The sequence below is a fragment of the Arvicola amphibius genome, chromosome 5, assembly GCF_903992535.2.
Source record: "Arvicola amphibius chromosome 5, mArvAmp1.2, whole genome shotgun sequence".
In the NCBI taxonomy this organism is placed as follows: Eukaryota; Metazoa; Chordata; class Mammalia; order Rodentia; family Cricetidae; genus Arvicola; species Arvicola amphibius.
The window spans coordinates 65,773,086-65,793,858 of NC_052051.1; the positions used below are offsets into that span (position 1 = coordinate 65,773,086).

General features: G+C 41.6%; 1 protein-coding gene across 1 annotated transcript in view; it reads right to left on the minus strand.

Annotated features, from left to right (window-relative positions):
- Bdnf (brain derived neurotrophic factor) overlaps positions 1–19,613 on the minus strand; it is a 31,609-nt gene extending 11,996 nt beyond the window's left edge. The window contains 1 exon segment of the mRNA XM_038331579.1: positions 19,296–19,613. Within this exon segment, the coding sequence (XP_038187507.1) occupies positions 19,296–19,613 (318 nt within the window).
- Positions 19,614–20,773: the final 1,160 nt, after the last annotated feature.

Below are 20,773 nucleotides of genomic sequence, written 5' to 3' on the forward strand. Positions count from 1 at the left end.
ACACAGCAAGGTGCCCATGTAGACACATTCGCATACATGGATGTGAAGGAATACACACACATTATACATTCAAACAATACCATAGATTTAGTAAAAGCTTGTTGAGAAAAATATTCCAACAAAACGAGAGATTTGTGGGACCTGAAATTAGAGTTCTAGGAAATGCAGGTTTCCTAATTCATTGTACTCTAACTAATGAACCCTTACTTCTTTCTCAAAGTGTGATCAATGAACATGGCACAATGACACGACCAGAGAGCTCACAAGAAGTGCAGAATCTCAGCTTTCCCTCTCGCGTCTGATTTATCCAATCCACTCTCAGACCCTGCAACTCAACTACATTCAGATACTTGAAGTAGATAAGAAACTCAACAAAGCTGAGACGAAATAGACCCAATGATATAGAGAAAGGTAGCCAAGGAGGGCAGAAGGAAATGGGCTACATCAAATTGAGCACTACGGTACTATCTTAGTAAGCCATGGGGTAACTCACCGGATTTCCTCTTTGACTCCACTCTCATTGCGCATTACATGGGGAAATATTGTTGCTTTTGTAATGGTATTTAAAAAAATCTTGACTCTCTTTTTTGCTAACTGGCTTTTCTGCTCTTTTATAGGTATGACATGGGATATACGGGATACCCATTAAATGAGCATTTATAGGGTACTGCTGATATAAATCTGGACTGTTATTCAATTAGTAATTTTTCCCAAGTGCTATGAGGCAGATGCAAACATATTTAGCTCTCCTAATCACTTCACACAGTCTGATATCACCCACTCAATGAGAACCATGCTGGAGATGACAGGACTAACTAGATCTGAGAGTAGATTTCCAAGCATTCAGCCAGATGTCATGTTGCTTTCAGCCAGATGTCTCTGGTCCTTTGTGTTCTGAAGTGGTAAAGGAGAGGCAGAGGCAGCAAGAACTCACCCCCTCAGGCAGATTTATTTTTAGAATTGGTCCTGAAACCGACAGATCTCCAGCACATTTTACCATGTGCATATTTCACATGTGATTTAAGGTATGATTAAGTCCCACTCAGCTAAACAGTGCTGGCAACAAAATTATAATATACATTGTACATGTATGTGTATGTATCAAGGATCAGAATTATTCCTCCAATTTAAACCTGTCACTACAACAAATGCCCAGTAGGTAGCATAATTTCTCAGTAAACATCTAATATTTGAAATCAGTTGCTGCAAGACAGAGGTGCCTTAAATGACTTTTGAAAAGTTAAAAAAATATGAAAGAAATGCTTAAAATTTTTGGAATTGAACAAAAATATGAGGGAGTTGTCAAAGCAATTTTTTAAGTAGAACTGGAGTCTGGTCCACTGTTGAACTCTTGATAAAAGATTGTGAAGACTGCTAGCCTCCAAACACCAAAAACTCACCAGGTTCACCAGTTCACATGTAGATGCCATGCACTGGGAACCCTGCCAGTGTGGCAAACCATGTGCAATGTCATTGGACTGACATGACATTGAGTCTTACTTTCTCAGGAGATGTCTCAAATACTGTTGAGTTCTACCTTGAATGGGAGGTTGAGAGGCCCAGATGGCCACATGCTAAAGGACTGCCTTTTTCAGATTATACACAGGCACATCTATAGGCAGAGAATAATGGGAAAGCAAAGCAGGACACCGTCGTCTTGCCTCCAAGACTGAGCAGGTTGTGCAACAGAAACAGAATGCAGGATGGGAAAAGTAGCATTCTTTGTCCGTCAGGGGAGAGCATGTGGTAACTTTTAGGTCTGAGGATGAAGGTAATCCCCTTTAAGTAGTATTTTTTTTATCATTATGTGTTGATTGGAAACATTCCAGGATCATCGCAATTCAAAACGAGAGAGAGAGAGAGAAAGAGAGAGACAGAGAGAGAGAGAGAGAGAGAGAGAGAGAGAGAGAGAGAGAGAGGGTGGGAGGGAGGGAGGGAGGACGTGAAGGCAGTCTGCCTTATTTCAATCTCTTTTATTCACAATTAGGTACTTTAATCAAATTCTGTCTGTAGAGTACTGTTGAACATCTCTGCATTCCTGTCATCATATACTATCAGGATTCTTACTTTTGAGAGCCAGCACATCACCAGAGACCACAGTCACACGGCCACACAGCCACACACATCTAATGAATCCTGGAGCATGGTAAAGACATGTACTTGCCAGCTTTTCGACAGATGAGTGTCCTGAAATGACTACTAGTACAATTTCCACTACAGAAAGAATACGTATATAATATCAATTTATAAACCCATCTTAAGACCAAACTTGTAGGCTTAACATAATCTCTTCAGAACGATGGCTATGTTTTATCTCAGCAAAGGATCACTCTCAATTAGACCATATCTTCTGGAAACACAGAACACCAAACTTAAAGAAGTGAGGTAAAAATATGTGGAGGAAGAAACTGGGGAGATAAGTTGTCTCTGGCAACAGAAGAACAACATTCCTTTTCAAATTACTATCACGATATCCTGGGGGAAAGATACAATTAGCAAGAGAAGGTTACTGGTTCTTTGTTGCTCACCTTTATGACACCATTTTCAGCAATCAGTTTGTTCTACTCCACTGAGGCACAGAGGCACACACCACAGTCTTTCTCCTGCGATGCACAGTCATACCATACAAAAGTGTGTGGGTAGATGCCAAAACATGTATGGACATGCAAGCCCATTCTGTAGAAACTCAACGCTCTTGAGTATTAACAAGGATTAGCCTGGGCACATGGAGAAAACTGGAGGTTCCGCACATCCAGTTGTCCTTCGGGTTATACTTGCAACCAACTCTATAATTTCTTTTAATTGCTTACTGCAGTGCACAAGAAAGTGCTCATTATTTGGAGCTTAATGTGGGAGGGAAAATAAAATATGTTTCTCTGCTCGCTGCCTTACCCCAGCTCTCAATTCCTCTAAGAGTTACTGGAAGGAAGTTTTGTGAAGTGTGCATAATGATCCACATAGACCATATTCAGGATCCTGACTGTGTTCTGAGCTGAAACATATCAGGAAAACAGCACCATCTCAGATGACGTGTGATCTATTTGACTAGTCAAAATATACCACCACGACTGAAGGAGCACTGGTGTGGGAATAGTCAAACCTGTAGTGCCGTGAGTAACAGGGCAGTGAGCTCCAGCCTTCCCTCTTTTCACCAAATACAAGTTTGTAGAAGTGACATGAAAACTCACATCAATATATTTAATCTAAGTAAAGGGATGCGGACTATATTTCCATCTATATTCTCTAAACAAAAGACATTGTTGGTTGTAGTCATGTGGGAGGAGAATGGACTTTAGAAGATGCTCTGAGCAGCTGTATAAATACTAAGGATTACTAAGCTGCTTTTATCATAAAAAATGACCACCGAACAATTAATGCTCATTAACTAGTAGCCATATAATAAAATCAACCACAATTTACAACTGCTTGTTTGGCTTTTCTGTATCAATTCGGTTGTGGATATGGTATCTTCAATTTTGGATGTCTACATGGTAAAGATATTCTGGATTTGCTATACTCCAGGTTTTTTTATTTACTTCAGCAGAATCCTATATGAAAATTTCTCATACACAATGTGTTTAAAGTCTAATTCCGTGGAGTTTGAATATAACCCTAAAGTTACTTTGTTACTCCCTGTCCCTAACATGGGGTTACTCCCTTAAGGTGCCAATCATACAGTACATACAAACCAGGCCAGAGTGTCAAAGTGATTCATGAAGGTAACTCGTTAGTTGTATCACACATTTTTTCCCCCCTGGAAATTCTTTGGACATTGAAACATAACCACGTTCTTTATAGACCACTAACATTGCTACCAGATGCTTCTCTGCCAACTCAGCTGGAGTAAGAATGATTTCAATTAAGACTCAAATGCTAAGTGCCTTTAAAGAAATACGCCCGTGACATAATATTTTTGTAACACCCTAACTTAATACTTCCCGTGTCTGGATGTCTAATACTATACGACACCTTATTTTTGACCTCTTTCCTACATTTTAAGACTGAAGCTTAGGGGCAAAGATATTTCCAGAAAGAAAATTATGGCAGACAATCTCAAATGTATCCTCAAGAAGTAGTGAAAACCACAAAGGTGGGCGAGGAAATGGTTCAGCCTGAAGCAAGCAGCACTCTCAGGGCTGGGGGAGGGGTGACTGACATCTTTAATTCATGTGTTAAGACATCTGACAAATAGAACATCTTACTTCTAGCCATCATCAGCCCTTGGAAGAGAGGAGACTTGGAAAGAAGAACCTTCAAGAAGCCTGAGAAGAGACTGAAAATGCCTGCTGGGAAAGCCTTTGTAAGTATCATTAGCAAAATCCAGTATGTCTTTGTCACTGCACTGCACATCAGCTAACTTTTGGAAGTCTACTTACACACCCAGGAACGGTCTCTTGTGTAGACCAAATACACTCATCCCTGCAACTCTCTACTTTCAACTGTTCTGCAGAGGGGAAGAACGTGATTTTCCCTTTAATATGATCCTGTCAAAATTCTACTTTAGAACATCTTGTTTAGCCAGGGATGGTGGCTCACCTGCAATCCACACAGTGAGGAAGGAGGCAGAGGCAGAAGGATTGCTCCAAGTTCAAAGTCAGTTGGGGCTACATAGTGAGTTCTGGGCCATTCAGGGCTAGAGTGAGACTAGTTTTCATAGGCAAGCAAACAAGTATGAAAATAGATACATGGATGCCTGTGTGGATTGGGTAACCACTCTGCCATGCTCCATTTGCCACGTTCTCCTAGGCAGTGAGACTGGCAGATTTTTTATTTTTTCTAAAAAAGGCACACTATCCTGTGAGAAAAAAAATGAACCCAAGAATCAACCCAGTAAGAATGGCCAGAGTTATAGGTGGATGACCTAGAATACATGCCATTCACAATGTGGAGATGCTATCTGGGTCATAAATCATGCTGCTTTCATATGATTCCCTATTTGCATAATGCAGGAGGCTGCCTGGCAACACCGAAGACAAAGTGTACTGATGGCGCACAATAGTTCTGTGTTTATATTGTGCTCTGGAATTTTAGTTTATCATATAAGGTACTAATTATTTAATTATAAACTCGGGGGAAGCACAGAATCGTTCCTCAAAAGAGCGTCCCTTGGGTATGAATGCTCTTAGCAAGACTTCTCTGTGCCTGGAGGTGCATAGCTTGAAGTCAGCCCTGGAGATGAGGGTGGTAATAGAAAAGAGAACATCGAAAGCCAAGGATACAGAACATCATGGTGGAAAAATTTTCTTTTCTGTTCCAATAAACATTTGAGCTCTTTAGTGCCTACCTTGCTGGTCAGGTGAATAATGAATGTATTGCCCAACTTTCCATTACAGAGAGTTCTGCAAGTGGCAACATGGGCTCATTCTGTGTGTGACACTAGAGTTGTAATAAGTCCATGTGCACAGTGAGACATGATGCCCACTGTGTCATGGTCCCACTGATTTTAAACAATGTTCACTTGGAAGTGTCTCCCCATTCCTCATCTGACAGCAGCACACCATAGGTGAATCTACGGAGAGACGGATGTTCTCATACACTTAGTGGGAGTACAAACTGTTGCATCTTGGTTAGGAAATTGTAGGGAATTGCTATCAAAATAGTAAGTGAACATTCTTACCACATAGGTGTTCCACTGCCAAGAATAAATGTATAGATAGGTGCATAGGTACAAACATGCATATACACACAGGCATGAGTACACATATATATAACACATATGGTCAACAATTACAAGATATAATAGAAAAAGCCCAGCTTTCAGCTATGGGAAAATAGAAACACAGTAATTACTTAAAGTCAAATCTAGGCAGCTATGAAGAACACGCTTTTTCCTCCATAAGATGGAATGAAAAGGTCTCTGAAATATAGTGCTAAGTGATTAAAACCAAGGTGCAGAACAGTATGTCACCTTTCCTGCTGATGGGGGGGGGGATAATGACAGCCATATTTGCTTTATATTTTTATAAGGCAAACAATAATAATTTCAAATCAAGTAATTCTATATTAATGCCAATTACAGGTTTTGTGTGGAGGGTAGGTGCAAGTGGAGGTGGACTTTTTGGTATAAACTTCTTTTTAATATTATTTTGATATTTGAAGTATGGAAATAAATTAAGTATAAACTTTTAAATTAACCTGAGGCCTAAAAAAACTAGCTAACTAACCAATTAACTCACTAAATAAGAAAAAATTTAAAATATTTAACCCACAGGCTTCATTTTTTAGGCCCATATCCACTTCTGTGGTGTTGTGGTACCCAAAAGTCTAAGTTTTCTATTTCATCTTTTGGTATGTTTCCTGGAAGAAATTAATAGAAGGGCAGGGATGGAGCCTGGGAATTAAAGACACAAATTCTGATCTTTTCTCTTGCATTTCCTATATACCCCATTAAGTAGCTACTTGACCATTTTTTTTTTTTACCAGCAAATTGAACAAACTCATAGGTGGACAGATTTAAGGATCTGTACCTTGCCTCTATGATACACTGAGAATAAGAATACTAACCCTTCTGGATTCAGAGCCTCTTTGAAAAAGAGTTGGTATATGGGCAAGGGGTAACTCTACAAACAACTCTTGTGACACACAGAATAAGACTGAGAGGTGGCCATTGGCAAACAGAGGAGAGGAAGCATTTAAGATGCTGAAATAGTAAATAAGAAAGTGAGCTTCCCAAAGAATGGAAATCCAAACACAAAACAAGAACAAACTGCCATAGAGAGACTTCAAGACGAAGGCGTGTGGTTAAAGGATTCCATATGTGGTTATCCTCGGTGTCTTGCATTCTGTAAAGTCTAGCAGGGGAACTGGACAGGCAGCTATAGTAGAAACTCTAAGGACACAGACTTGAACATAAACACAAGATCTATGTTGACCATAAGCCCCTGTGAACAGTATAGTTGCTGGAGCAAGTGCCCACTTCACTCAGGTGGCTTCCAACTTACTTCCATAATCAGATGGGAACTTCAAACATTTCTGAAAATGTTCCCCAGAGGACTATTTACTCGAAATTAGAGACTGGATGAAAAAAAAAAAAAAACATTCTTTAAAAAGGCACCTCTCCTCAAAAAAAAAAAAAAAAAAAAAAAAAAAAAAAAAAAAAAAAAAAAAAAACCCTCTCATCTCCGTATGTACAGTCATCTGGAAAGCAGACTTACCACTAAACGGATGGTCAAAGCTGCCCCACAATGTTAAACTAATCAAGAAAATATAAGTGTTGCTTTCCTCACCTTCCTGGAGTGAAACATTCCAAGAGGCTGGAAATAACCACATGTTGGTGCTGTAACTTGGGGTTCACTGGCAGTGCTCTAACTCCATGCCAACATCCAGATGCTGGGACAGAAAACCAGCTACTTGGAACCCAGTAAAGTAAGTAGAGCCCACCTTTCTATTTTGATTAGTGAGGGCCTCTATGTGAAGCCCCTGGTTCTTGGCTCCAGCAGGGTCTAATCCTGCTTCCAGCTGTGTTTAAGCTGGCTAACTCATACAGCATACTTGAGGACCTCCTATTAATGGAATGGGAGACCTGCACACATCACATAACATAGAAGACAGATTTAGTGGGACCTGCTAGTGATATTAATCAAAGTGACGCTGACGGCAATATGGCAAGAGCAATCATCCTCAGATAGTACTCCTCTGAAGCAAGCCCTCTTGAGCAACATAGGATGAGGAAACGATTTCCCTAAACATACTTGCAGACCTCAGAACTTACACACCTTTCTTAAGATAAGAAAAAAAAAGAAAAAAAAAAAACAAAAAGAGGTAAGTTGGAGCCAAATTTAATCATTAGACTCAGGAAAGGCACCAGGCATGGGCTACCTTCTATTTCATAAATATTTCTACGAGATGAGTAAAACAGACTACCCTTAGATGCTCTAAATCCTGGTTTCCGATGATAGCATTGTCTCCAGAGCTTCTGACAGCTAGTCTGACAGAGACACGATACACAATGATTTAATGGTTATACAATGAACCACCATGTTCAAAGATGCAGAAAACAACTCAGACTTGTCATGGACAGGAGTCCTTTTGGTGGGAACAAAATTAAAGGCCTGGTATAATTGTGTGAGGAGAAAACTAATAATCAAATTAGACTCAGGGAATTGTAGGAGACTTCTGATTTTGTCTGTTGTTGTTGTTGTAAAGTAAAGCGCATTTGGGCAGCGTGCTAGTGAGGCATTTTGCTTCTGTGATGATAGGGTAGGAAAACATCTTTTTCTGGAGTTGAGACGTGCTAAAAATATAGCTCAGTGGTAATGGCAAGTGGCAGTCTAAACTTTACACATATTAACACGTTAAATCCCCCACTACCCTGTCAAGAGTATGAAGCACAGAGTAAGCAACTGGCCAGGATCACAGACTTGGTGGATGTTAGACAAACTCCATCCCTGGGCTCAGGAATATGTACTTTGGTCTTCTGCTCCTCCTTGAAAGTCTCTGATAGGAAATTCCTTCCAAGTCAGAACAATATTTAATAGGCCTGCCATTCAGAGTCTCTGAACATCTGGCTATTTGGAAGGCTGCAAATCTCTTCTAGCCACGTTCTAATCTAGGTATTTGGGCAATGAAGTAACTGATTAGTCCCTTTAAAATCATAGGCTATTAAGTTTATGCGGCTTCTAGTACAGGAGATGTCAAATGTTTCTGTATAACTGTGCAAATTGCTAAACACAGTACATTCCCAGGCTCAGTCTTGGATTCTAGGACCTCACATCTATTCCTAAAAGTTTGAAGGACATTTGTGATGGTTACCAGGTTTGGAACTGGCGCTCTTTATGTTCTATTTTTCTTATACCTCCAATCGTTCACTCGTCAGCTTTATGAAATATGTGCACAAAATCCTATATCCACCCCCTTTGTTTTCATTTACAATACTTCACATTATAAGGAAATCATTACCATGAACGTGAAGACTGTAAAGGATGAGGTAGGCTAGATGTGTAACCCGATGGAGACATTTAATTAGTATGCCCAAGACTCTAGCAGAAAAAAAATGTCTAGCAGAAAAAAAAGAAAGCTGAAGAAAACGAAATATTCAGTAAATTCAGGATGAACATTTTGAGATAAATATTAATGCTATTATAGTACATTTTAATAATGAATAAATGCTTAGCTGTTGCTTTTCTTTTATTATAAACCATGATTTCCAAAGTTCGACAATGGGAAGCTTTGCAGCCTTTTTAAGGAAATCTACCTTTCACGTTACTCTTTGCTGAAGACCCTGAACTGGGAGGCAGATGCAATTCACAACATAAGAAATTGGCACAGAAATATTTTGGGGGACTGACACCTTCATAAGAAACAAGCAATATTTCAACATTACTCTGCAATGGACTTCTACCTATTACCTTTTGTTTGAGAAAAATATCACTTACCAAGAAAGTTCTGTGGAGTAGAGTGTCAAGAGATCTCTAGGAAGGGTGCAGTTGAGTTTGAGGGGCAGAGATAGCATGCTGCTTGCCTGTTCTCCAACTTGACCAGAGTTGCATATTTTACACACACACACACACACACACACACACACACACACACACACTTACACATACACACACAGGCTCTATGAATGACTTTATTAAGGAAAACTTGCTGTGTGGTACTCTGTCACGTTTTCTAGGTTTTATAACACGAACCTAGAGGCTAAAAGACACACGTTTGTTTTTTTCAGTTTTGTTTCACAGAGAAGATTAAGAAGTAACTTCTACCAGTAGACAATAGGTTTGGTATTACATAGAACGCCAGACCATTTGCTATCTAATAATCATATGGGTACCTCTCCCCCACTTCTTCCTTCCTTCCTTCTTCTTTTTGAGATTCACAAAAATAATTATGTGAAAACTTGCTTCCTTGCATGTTGGGAAGTTAACTGTTTCTGAGTTGGTGAGGCCAATTATGCTGTACTTACATGGTTCTAAAGACATGACCCAAGAGCACAACATACATATTAACACAACAGATATTTGAGCAAAACCACTTCCTGAGTTCAAAATTAAATAAGCCAATGATTTGTTTCTTCATTTGTGTATTATACTTCTATAAGCTTGGCCCAAACTTGCAGTAGCTCCATGAACAGCTCCTGTTTATACTGAACCTACAATTATTTGAAACACTCAAGTTTGCCCTTCCTGTCATCTGTTGATAAGTCAGCCTCGAAGTACATACCCCTAGCACTCTATTCTGTCCTGCTGAGTTTTTAAAAATTCAACAAGGACTGGGACAATAGCTCAGTTGTAAAGCACTTGCCTCCAAATCACAAGGGACAAAATTCTGTCCCCATACACCACACAAAACGTGCAATGGCATGTATTTGTAATTCCAGCACTGGGGCAGTGGAGACAAGGGGATGCCTGGAGTTCAATGGCCGGCCAGCCTAATGTACTTGGTAGGCTCTAGGTCAAGGAGACACCTGTGTCAAATAACAAGGTAGATGACATCTCTAAGGAATGACACCCAAGGTTTTCCTCTGGTCTCTATACACACAAACATTGGCACATGCATCCACGCATGAACACACATAAACATATAATTCACATGCATACAACAGACACAAGAAATCACAGTATTTCACACTAAATAAACATAAATGATCCAACTTTTATCTAGCAGCAGAATGCCTGCAGTGCCTGTTGGCTTTATGTTTTGATGTGATAAGCATATCGTCTGTGCCTTCAGACACGTCATCAGCCAACACTCCGTGCTGGGTGTACTTTCCTAGTGTTGCATAAGAGAGAACACCTTGGAGCCCTTGGTCTAGGAATGTGGCCTGGGACTCTGCCAAGCATCTCTCTCCAGCATCATGGCTGTAGATTTCTCAACTTTCAGATTCTATGTAATAAAAGAGAAAGTCTGTGTTTAAAAACACATCCGATACATAAGTGCACATGTGAAAACACAGAGAAAGTTGTTTTAACTTGGGCCCAGATTCACGCTTCGAAGGCAGAGGAGTCCATAGAAAACGCAATTGCTGAAACAGAAGCTCTGAATCCAAGACTGTTTAGACTTAGTGCCAGGTGACAAAAACTTTACTGAATGAGAGTTTGCTTCATGCTTCATTCATCCTTCTCTCTTTCTCTTGGGATGGGGTTGGGAGTAGAGGGAGGTGCTTCCTCTTTCTCCCCTCCCTCCCTTCCTCCCTCCCTCCCTCCCTCCCTCCCTCCCTCCTTCCCTCTCTCCCTCCCTCCCTCCCTCCCTCCCTCCCTTCCTTCCTTCTTTTCTTTTTTTCTTATTTATTTATTTTCCCTGAATAAGAATGTTTTTTGATAGCTCCTATGGAGGTAGAGTACAGTTACCTTTTTTGGTTGCCACGCTGTCTGTTCTTTCTTTCCAGACACTGGTACACATTTAATACATACTACATTCAGTGCCTGAAACACACAGGAACCAGCATCTCTGCTCATACCCGAAAACTTAAAGATATTTTAAAAAAAATAATTCCACCTTTAGTTTGTAGTTTCTGTCTCAATCAGCTTTAACATGACAAATATTCTGACCATAATTTCATGAGTGAAGTAAATCATGCACGGAAAATTTTAGAACTGAGTTAAATAAATGACTTTTATAATAGGTGCCGGGAAAAAATAAATATTATTAAATATTTCCTCCAATTTTTTTGCCTCCCTCCCTGCCACACAAATGAACACATTTTTTCTAAAACTATATCGCTCTTCCATCAACAACACAGATTCCTTTAATACCTTTTACCAATGTGCCCCCTTAGACTAACCCTGTTCTGGATGCTGAAGAGATATCATGCAGAGGTACACTAACCAAACATAAGTTTATGTAACTGGATAGATGTCTGAGTCGACTTAAAATTACTGATTCCTGTTTTCATTCCTTTTTGATGCTATTGACTCCTAGGTTGATGTTATCTTTATCGTTTCTTTCTACTTCTTTTATTTTCCTTACTTTTGAGGGTAGGGGTGTGGTGTGAGTGGAGTGGTGTTTACCAGTGATGCTGAATGTCTTTAATCCCAGCACTAGAAAAGCAGAGGCAGGCAGATCTCTGTGAGTTTGAGACCAGCCTGGTCTATGAGAGCTAGTCCAGGACAGGCCCAAAGCTAGAGAGAAACCCTGACTCAAAAAAAAATTCATTGACAATTTTACCAAAAACAATCTACAGATTGAATGCAATGCCCAGCAAAATTCTTAACAGACTTTGAAAGAAAAATATTCAACTTCATATGGAAAAGCAAAAAAAAAAAAAAAACAAAAAAACAAACAAACAGAATAGTCAAAACAATCCTCTACAATAAAGGAACTTCTGGAGGCATCATGATCCCTGACTTTAAACTCTACTATAGAGCTACAGTACTGAAAACAGCCTCATATTGGCATAAAAACAGACAGGAGGATCAATGGAACTGAATCAAAAACCTAGATATCAATCCACACGCTTATGAAAACCTGATCTTTGACAAAGAAGAAAAAATATAAAATGGAAAAAAGGAAGCATATTTAACAAATGGTGCTGGCATAACTGGATATCAACATGTGGAAGAATGAAAATAGATCCTTATCTATTGCCATGCACAAAACTCAAATCATTTCAAATGGATCAAAGACCTCAACATAATACCAACCACACTGAAAGTGGGAAGTACACTTGAATGCACTGGCATAGGAGACTACTTCCTAGATATAACCCTAGTAGCAAAGACACTGAGAGAAACAATTAAGAAATGGGACCTCCTGAAACTGAAAAGCTTCTGTAAAGCAAAGGACATGGTCAGCAAGACAAAACACCAGCCTACAGAATGGGAAAAGATCTTCACCAAGCCCCCATCAGACAGAGGTCTGATCTCCAAAATATACAAAGAACTCAAGAAATTGGTCATCTAAAGACCAAATAATCCAATAAAAAATGGGGTACAGACCTAAACAGAACTCTCTACAGAGGAATGTAAAATTAGTAAAAGACACTTAAGGAAATGTTCAACATCCTTAGCCACTAGAGAAATGCAAATTAAAATCATTCGGAGATTCCATCTTACACCTGTAAGAATGGCCAAGATCAAAAACACTGATGACAACTTATGCTGGAGAGGATGTGGGGTAAATGGAACACTCCTCCATTGCTGGTGGGAGTACACACTGGTATAGCCCATTTGGAAATCAGTATCTTGATTTCTCAGAAAATTAGGATACAATCTACCTCAAGACCCAGGAATACCAATTTTGGGTATATACCCAAAGGATGCTCAATCATACCACAAGGACATGTATTCATTGTGTTCATAGCAGCATTATTTGTAATATTCAGAACCTGGAAACAACCTAAATGCCCCTTGACTGAATAATGGATAAAGAAGATTTGATGCACAATGGAGTACTACACAGCAGAGAAAAACAATGACATCTTTTTTTGTTTTTTTTTTTTTGTTTTTTTTTTTTTCTAGACAGAGTTTCTCTGTGGCTTTTGGAGCCTGTCCTGGAACTAGCTCTTGTAGACCAGGCTGGTCTCGAACTCACAGAGATCCATCTGCCTCTGCCTCCCGAGTGCTGGGATTAAAGGCGTGCGCCACCACCGCCCAGCCAAAATAATGACATCTTGAAGGTAAATGGATGGATCTAGAAAAAAACATATTCAGTGAGGTAACCCAGACCCAGAAAGACAAATATAATATGTACTTCTCATAAGTGACTTTTAGACATAAAGAAAAGAATACCAGCCTACAATTCACAACCCTAGAGAACCTAGACAACAAAGAGAATCCTAAGAAAGACAAAAGACAAATATGGATCTAATCTATATGGGAAGTAGAAAAAGACAAGATCTCCTGAGTAAATTGGGAGCATGGGGATCATGAGGTAGGGTAGAGGGGAAAGGGAGAGGAAGGAAGGGGAATGGAGAAAAGTGTACAGCTAAATAAAATCAATAAAAATCCCACCCTACTTATTACTGTCTATTTTATTACTAATTTTTTCAAATCATTAAAGTTAGATCAGAGATGAAAGACATTCCTTAAGATCTTTCTACTCCATTTATTTGATTCTTGTATCTCAGAAAGTGGAATGAATTGCCTTTGGCAACAGAGTAAAATCAAAACCTTTGTATTCAGTGGTACAGTACAAACCCTTGAAGATAAATAAATGAGGCAGGGGGGAGACCAGCCCTTGATTACTGGCAGCTGATTTTGCACTGACTAGCATATTAAAATTCTTAAAAGAACTTAGTATATAAGTTTGAGCTGTGGAGTTCTTTACTTTAAAAGTCACCTGCAAGGACAGATGTTACCCTGTCTTCTCCCTCACCCCCTGACACACTTCCCAAGCCTGCACAGGGTGGCAAGGAAAATTAGTCAGTGAAGCCATGGAAAGTTGTTGTGGCAGCAAGCTGACTTCCTGGTGAGGCTGGGGAAATGCTTTAGTAGGCACTATGACTTCAAGGTTGGATGAATTTCTTAAATTAATTTGAAACGTTTTTCTGACTTTCTATTACATATTTACCAAATTTCGTATAGACTAGTTACAATGAAAAAACAGACTACTGTTTTGTGTGTGTGTGTGTGTGTGTGTGTGTGTGTGTGTGTGTGTTAAAAACAATCTGAACTGAAGTACAGTGATTTAAAAGGAATCATGTAATTTTTATGTATTTCCTGGTTATATTGAAATTAAGATAGCCTCCTTTCCCTGCCCTCCTTTTTCCAAAAATGCAGAGGCATATCAAAACCACAGAAAGTCGTCATAAAATCCCAGTCAAACCAAAGCAACCAAGATGAAAGCACATTTAAGAGCTCTGAGGTTCTGTAAGCTTTCAAAGCCAGGACATTACTACCATGACAACCAATGAAAAGCTCTTTCAAGTGAACCTTTGGGGGAAACTATGTAACATTCGTTACTCTCCCAGCTCTTTGGAAATAAACTTTTACTTTATTATGCCTGCCACTGAAGCTTGTAAACTATGTTACCCACTCAGTCAGTCTCCCATTCTATACCCTTCCCCCTCCCTCATCCAATGCAACCCATCCATGAACTTCAGCCCATCTATAAAGGAAACCTCAGGGCCATGAGCTACTTCATAGCTAGCCACTCTATTTGGTCAGATTTGCCTCACGAGAAGTGTGTCTCATAGTTTTTATTTGTACTTGAGTATTTATATAAATGAAAGTTGCCATAGTACTTGTGATAAGCTCTCTCTGTGTATATATATACATATATTGAATGTATATATGTGATATATACCATATATATCGTTATAAACTATGTATGAAAACATTCCCTTCCCCTAAATAATTTTCAAATGTCAATGAAACTACTGAGTTTCATTATTTTTCATCTGTCAACAATGACTCCATGCATTCAATAATTGGGTCTATAACTTTTTGAAGTTTTCGGTATCCCTGGGATGGAGTGATGGAAATCCAGTGATTTCACTGAAATAAAAAATTATTTAGGATTAAGTAATCACATGCCCTAAATGGAAATTCAAGGAACTTGAAGAATGCACATCCCTGACTTTAAAAGTCCTAAAGCCTTACTAATGGTTCCAAGGGTTAACTTCCGCCTGCTAGTGACAGAAGGATTTCATTTGCCAACATCATTTATTGCTTAGCATTACTCCAAACTAGACAGAATAAATGCAGGCATAGTGTAACCGGTATGTCTGCTCATTCACTTCTGACGCCCATCTGTGCATGTCATCCATCCTAATAAAGAAAATTTATCATAATGCAACTTAATGTGATTATCCTTCAAATGGCTTCTGCCTCCATTGAACAACAGCCAGCATTTTTTAACTTGGAATTCTGCAAAACTCTCTTCTGAATCCTCTTTAAAATGCAATTCACAGCTTGAGATCACAGAGCCTGCCAGTGGCTGAATGGCTGCACTAGGCGGCTGAGAGTCCTTCAATTAGGCAGCAATTTTGCAATTAGTGGAAACGGAGTGCTCCATAACAATTGTTTGAAAACAAGTTGAGACAAGTGAGCAATTACCCTATTAAAGAGATATACTCACTTTCAAGGGACTAAAAGAGCCCCCTCGCACAAACCGAAACCTTCCCCACAAGGAAACAAACACAGGCTGGAAATTATGTTGTAGTCATTACAATGAAATCAGTACAATATAGCTGTTGCAGCAGGAGTCCCTTTCATAAAAGACAGTCAGAGGTTTAGCTGTTGTCCCGTTTCTGTGTTCTGTTTTCATTCAGGAAATCCACGACTGCTCTTTGCTCTACACGAGGACTAGATTTCTACATCTTAAATTCTTAATGAACTACTTGTGTGTGACCTTTCCTTCCAAGGTGTACATCTTAGATCTCTTGATGCTTAGATGCTTAGATAATGTTTATAGAACCCAAACCTGGCTGTGCTACATTTTACAACGTATAGGCATATCGAGTTGAGTGGGAGAAGGATGGGGGAGGGATTTTACTGAAGGCTCTAAAGATGAACGTAAAAAAGAATGAAAACAAGCTGGTTGCTATACTATCAGGTGGGCGTGCTCAGCCTGTTCTATGTGCTAAGCTACAATCCAGAGCTATTTAGATTTGGAAGAAATGTGATTATCAATCATTTACATTTTGACTATTAAAAAGTTGGAACTCTTACAACATTTTGGGAAGCAGGGAACAGCTTACATTCTAATGCGCCCCCCGCCCCCAGCCCTTTAAACAGAAAACACAGGACTTGAAGAGCTAGGATTTTAGAAATTTGCATTTACATTTATTATGATTTCTCCTTCAGCAAGTCAAAATGAACTAGAAATAACCCAGCTCCTTCTCCCTCTTGGGACCTTTAGGAGATTTAAACAACCAATTTACATAGCACAAACGTGTTCTGCGATGAGGCTGGGCAAATGATCCCTTTCTAGGCGCCTCTTGTTTGCAATTAAAAGTCACATGCTTCCAGGGCATCATAAAACAGATTTCCCAGATGCCTTAATTTCTAGATGCATAAAGGTTGGCTATTCTTTTGAATGACCTTAAGTAGCACCCTAAAATAAACATGATGTCTAATTACCAACTTAGCCCTGAATGGGCTGTGTGAGAGATTCTAGAAGTATGTGAAAAATTACTGTTACTCTGTTTTAAAAAAATGTTATGTCTAAGTGTGTCTGCAGTGGTAATGCTTCAAGATGTGTACGTCATGCACACCAGCCTTGTTTGTCTGGAAATAATTTCTTTCTTCCTAAATCATTTATAAACAGGAACATTTTAATTACTTTAAACAGTTCTCTATACAACATGCGTTCTGTGTCATAGTTTTTACTATTAATATTTACCAATGTGTCCCATTTTACAAAATAACGTAGAAGAAAAACAGAAAACAACTTTAGGATTCTGGAATTCCAATAATGGTAACTACCATATTTCGAATTCCAGTAAAGATTACATTTCAACAAGTGTCTGTTTCCTTTTTCTTACCTTCAGAGGTAAACTTGAAAAACATAAAACAAAACAAAAACTTCAACCTTATGCAAAACCAGGGAAGTGCAGTAATTATTTCAAAAACTCCTTAGTGTTATTTCAGCCCCCTGTGCAACGGATTAAATCAATTATGTGTAACAGCTTGAAGCGCTCCTGTTCTAACCTCAGATACCTCCGACCTGAAAATCTGTCGCCTGTGGCAAACTTAGAGGGGTCCGGATGCTTATTGAAATCAAACCCGTAAATAAATAAATAAATAATGCAAAAAACAAAAATCAATCGTAAGATCAAAATGGCTTTTGACCTTATAACTAATGTATAAAAAAATCGATTTTGGAGAAGAATTAAAAGAGGGATATATTTTCAGTAAGTTGATCCAATTGTTGGGAAGGGAACTCATTTAACCTTTTTTACACAATAGCAATGATTGTTCCTAATTATACACTGCTTTCTTTTGAAATATAACTTCTTGAAGGCTTAATAAACAGGGAGAAATATGCTTCTAGCCAAGAACACCCTGCATTCTTGTAAAAAAAAAAAAAGAGTTCATTGGTTTTTGTTGACACGTAGAAGTATATTGCGCGATACAGAGAGGACCCTGAAGTAAGATCCAGAAAGTCCCAGCTCATCGTCAAGGGTGGATCATCAAAATACCCCAACGACTCAAGGAAAGCAGCGCAACAAGTCAAAATTCCCAACCTGAGCCTCACATCTCAGGAAGCTGGTTCGAAACACAATTCAACAAGTTTTTCCTCACACCCCCACTAAAGAGCTGCAAAACTGCCCCCAAGAACCTCCCCACCCCCATCCGACCGCCCCCAGCAGCTGCTCTTGGAAATGTGGCCGGCAGAGGGCACCCTCTACCTTCCTAGCGCAGCTCTCCTGGCCCTCCTCTCCTCCCTCTTCTGGATCCTCCCTCTTTACCTCTTGCTCTCCCCCGCTCCCCAACCCGTCCCCATACCCTGTTTCCCAGTCCAGGCTCCACCCCCCAACTCACCAACTGTTTTCACTAAAACACCAGCTCACCCCCGGCAGCCTGAGGCTCACCCACCCCCAATCGCCCCCGTAGAGCCCGGGGCTACAATTCCCCCTTGTTCCTCATCATCAAGCACAAAGCTCCAAGCCCCCATCCTCAGTTATTTCTTCTAGGCTTAGCCCACTCATCCATTCCTCTTCCTGTTTCAGCATCCCCAGGCGTTTCATCCTCCAAAGACACAAATCTACTCCCCAACGAAAGTCAAAACTTTCACTTCCTCGGGAGGATGCCCTAAGGAAGGCGCGCAAGATGGGCAGAGAGTCGGATGCAGGCTGTCAGGGAATTCCGCTGATCATTTCAGGCCCTAACGGCAAGAATGGTTCCAAGGCTTTCCAGTTACGTTGGCCTTGGACCAGTAAGTAAGCTATGGTATTGCTCCCTGGACAGCAGGTGACAGTGTACAGCCTCTGTGATGCCCAGGGAAGGAGACGGGGGCAGAGGGCGCAAAGATCCACTCCCGGACCCCACACCACCGAGGTCCAACTCCGCTTGGAGAGTGCCTCGCTGATGGTAAAGGATCCCATCCCAGCCCTGACCCGGTGCCCTCCGTCTGAGCCCCCGACAGCTGGCGTCCTACATCTCTCACCACCCTTCCTCGTCTTCGGGACGACTTCTGGGATCCCCTGAACGCAGGCTTAGCTCCCATGGCGCAAGACGTCCTATCCCCTTGGCTCTTTCTCTCGCACTGTTGGGATTCCCGGGGTCCCGCTGTCCCTCCGGGCTGTGGGCTCCAAGGAGAACGCTCCTCAGGAGCAACCCCGCCCCTCTGCTGTCACAGGACGAAGGTGAAGCCGGAGTTCTGCAGTCCTACAACTTCTCATTCCCCCAGCCAACTTTCCCGGGCGCACGCGCCGCCGGCTCCCGCGCTTAGCCCCACGCCCCGCAGTCGCCTACCTCGGGGTCCACACAAAGCTCTCGGATCCCCGGCAGCGGAGTCACATCGTTGTCACTCTCTTGGCCCCTGCGCCCTGCCCCGGGCCCGGTGCGCTTTCCTGTCCGCTCCACAGCAGCGGTGGCAGAGGGAGGAAGCCGGTCTCATCAAAGATTCCCCAGGCGGAGGTGGCGCGTCGCCCCAGGCGGCCTCCTTCTCCAGGCCCGGGAGTCCCCGGTGCGGCGGGGACGGTGCGACTGCCAGCCAGCGGGTGCGCCCTGGCGCGGCGGCAGCGGCGGGCACCCGGAGCTCAGCCAGCGCCAGGCACTGGGGTCAGACATTTAGCTCTTCGGTTGAGCTTCGATTGGTCAGACAGCGCCGCCCCTATCCCCTCCCTGCTCCGCCGCGCCACCGATACCCATTCGGGGCGGCCGCTTAAAGGGGACGCTGCGCCTTTTCCTCGTGGGGGTTTAGCCCCCGAGGGTCCTCGGGGAACTCCTGACCGCCCTGCACCGGCTTCTCGCCAATTCTCCGGAGCCCGCCGCTTAACCCCAAAGCCCTGCGTCTGCTCTCTGCGGCCTTCTCAGGGTGCCCTGAGCTAGGAGGGGTGGTCTAATCCCAGTTTCCAGGAACCCTGCTCCTGGCAATGTGCCCCAGAGCAGGAGAAAGCGCGTGTGAATCCCAGGCGCCTAAATCTTTTTCCTCGGGTTTACAACTCTCCCCATCTTTCCCATTCCTGCACCCAAGTTCTGTGGGAGAGGGCGTGCATTTCCCCCGCCCCAGACACACCTTCCCGCACCTTTCCTCACCACAGAGCTAGGAAAAACGAGCACACAATGAAATTGCAGAGTTTGCGAGGTTATGGTTTACTCCTCTACCTTAAACACATCAGCTTAACCAGAGTTCGCGCCCTGACCTCTCCGGAGTTTGCCTAATAGAATTCAATCAAGATAATAACAGTATTTTTTATTAATGAATAACCCCGGATAACATTACACCAAGTTACTGCTTCTAGCCGGGAAGCCTAGGCAATGACAGACCTCACTAAAGCCATATGCTTCCCAGCAGAACAAACGGGGGGGGGGGGGGGGGGAGAAAAGGAAAGAGAAAGAAAATAAACCCACCTTTTTCAGTCACTACTTGTCAAAGTAAACATCAAGACAGCTGCTCTGGGGAAGACCGGTCCCCAAGGTCCTAGACTCTTACTATATTTTCCCCCTTCTCTTCTGTTAAAAGGGGGAGGGGGACGAGTCTTTGGTGGCCGGTATGTACTCCTGTTCTGCAGCAAAGAAGTTAAATTATTGATAGTGGAAATTGCATGGCGGAGGTAATACTCGCACGCCTTCAGCGAGAAGCTCCATTTGATCTAGGCAGAGGCTGGGAGATTTCATGCTAGCTCCGGGGGTGGGTGGGGGGAGCGGCCGTGTGAGCAGTTCTCTGCTCGGTGAATGGGAAAGTGGGTGGGAGTCCACGAGAGGGCTCCACGCTGCCTTGACGTGAG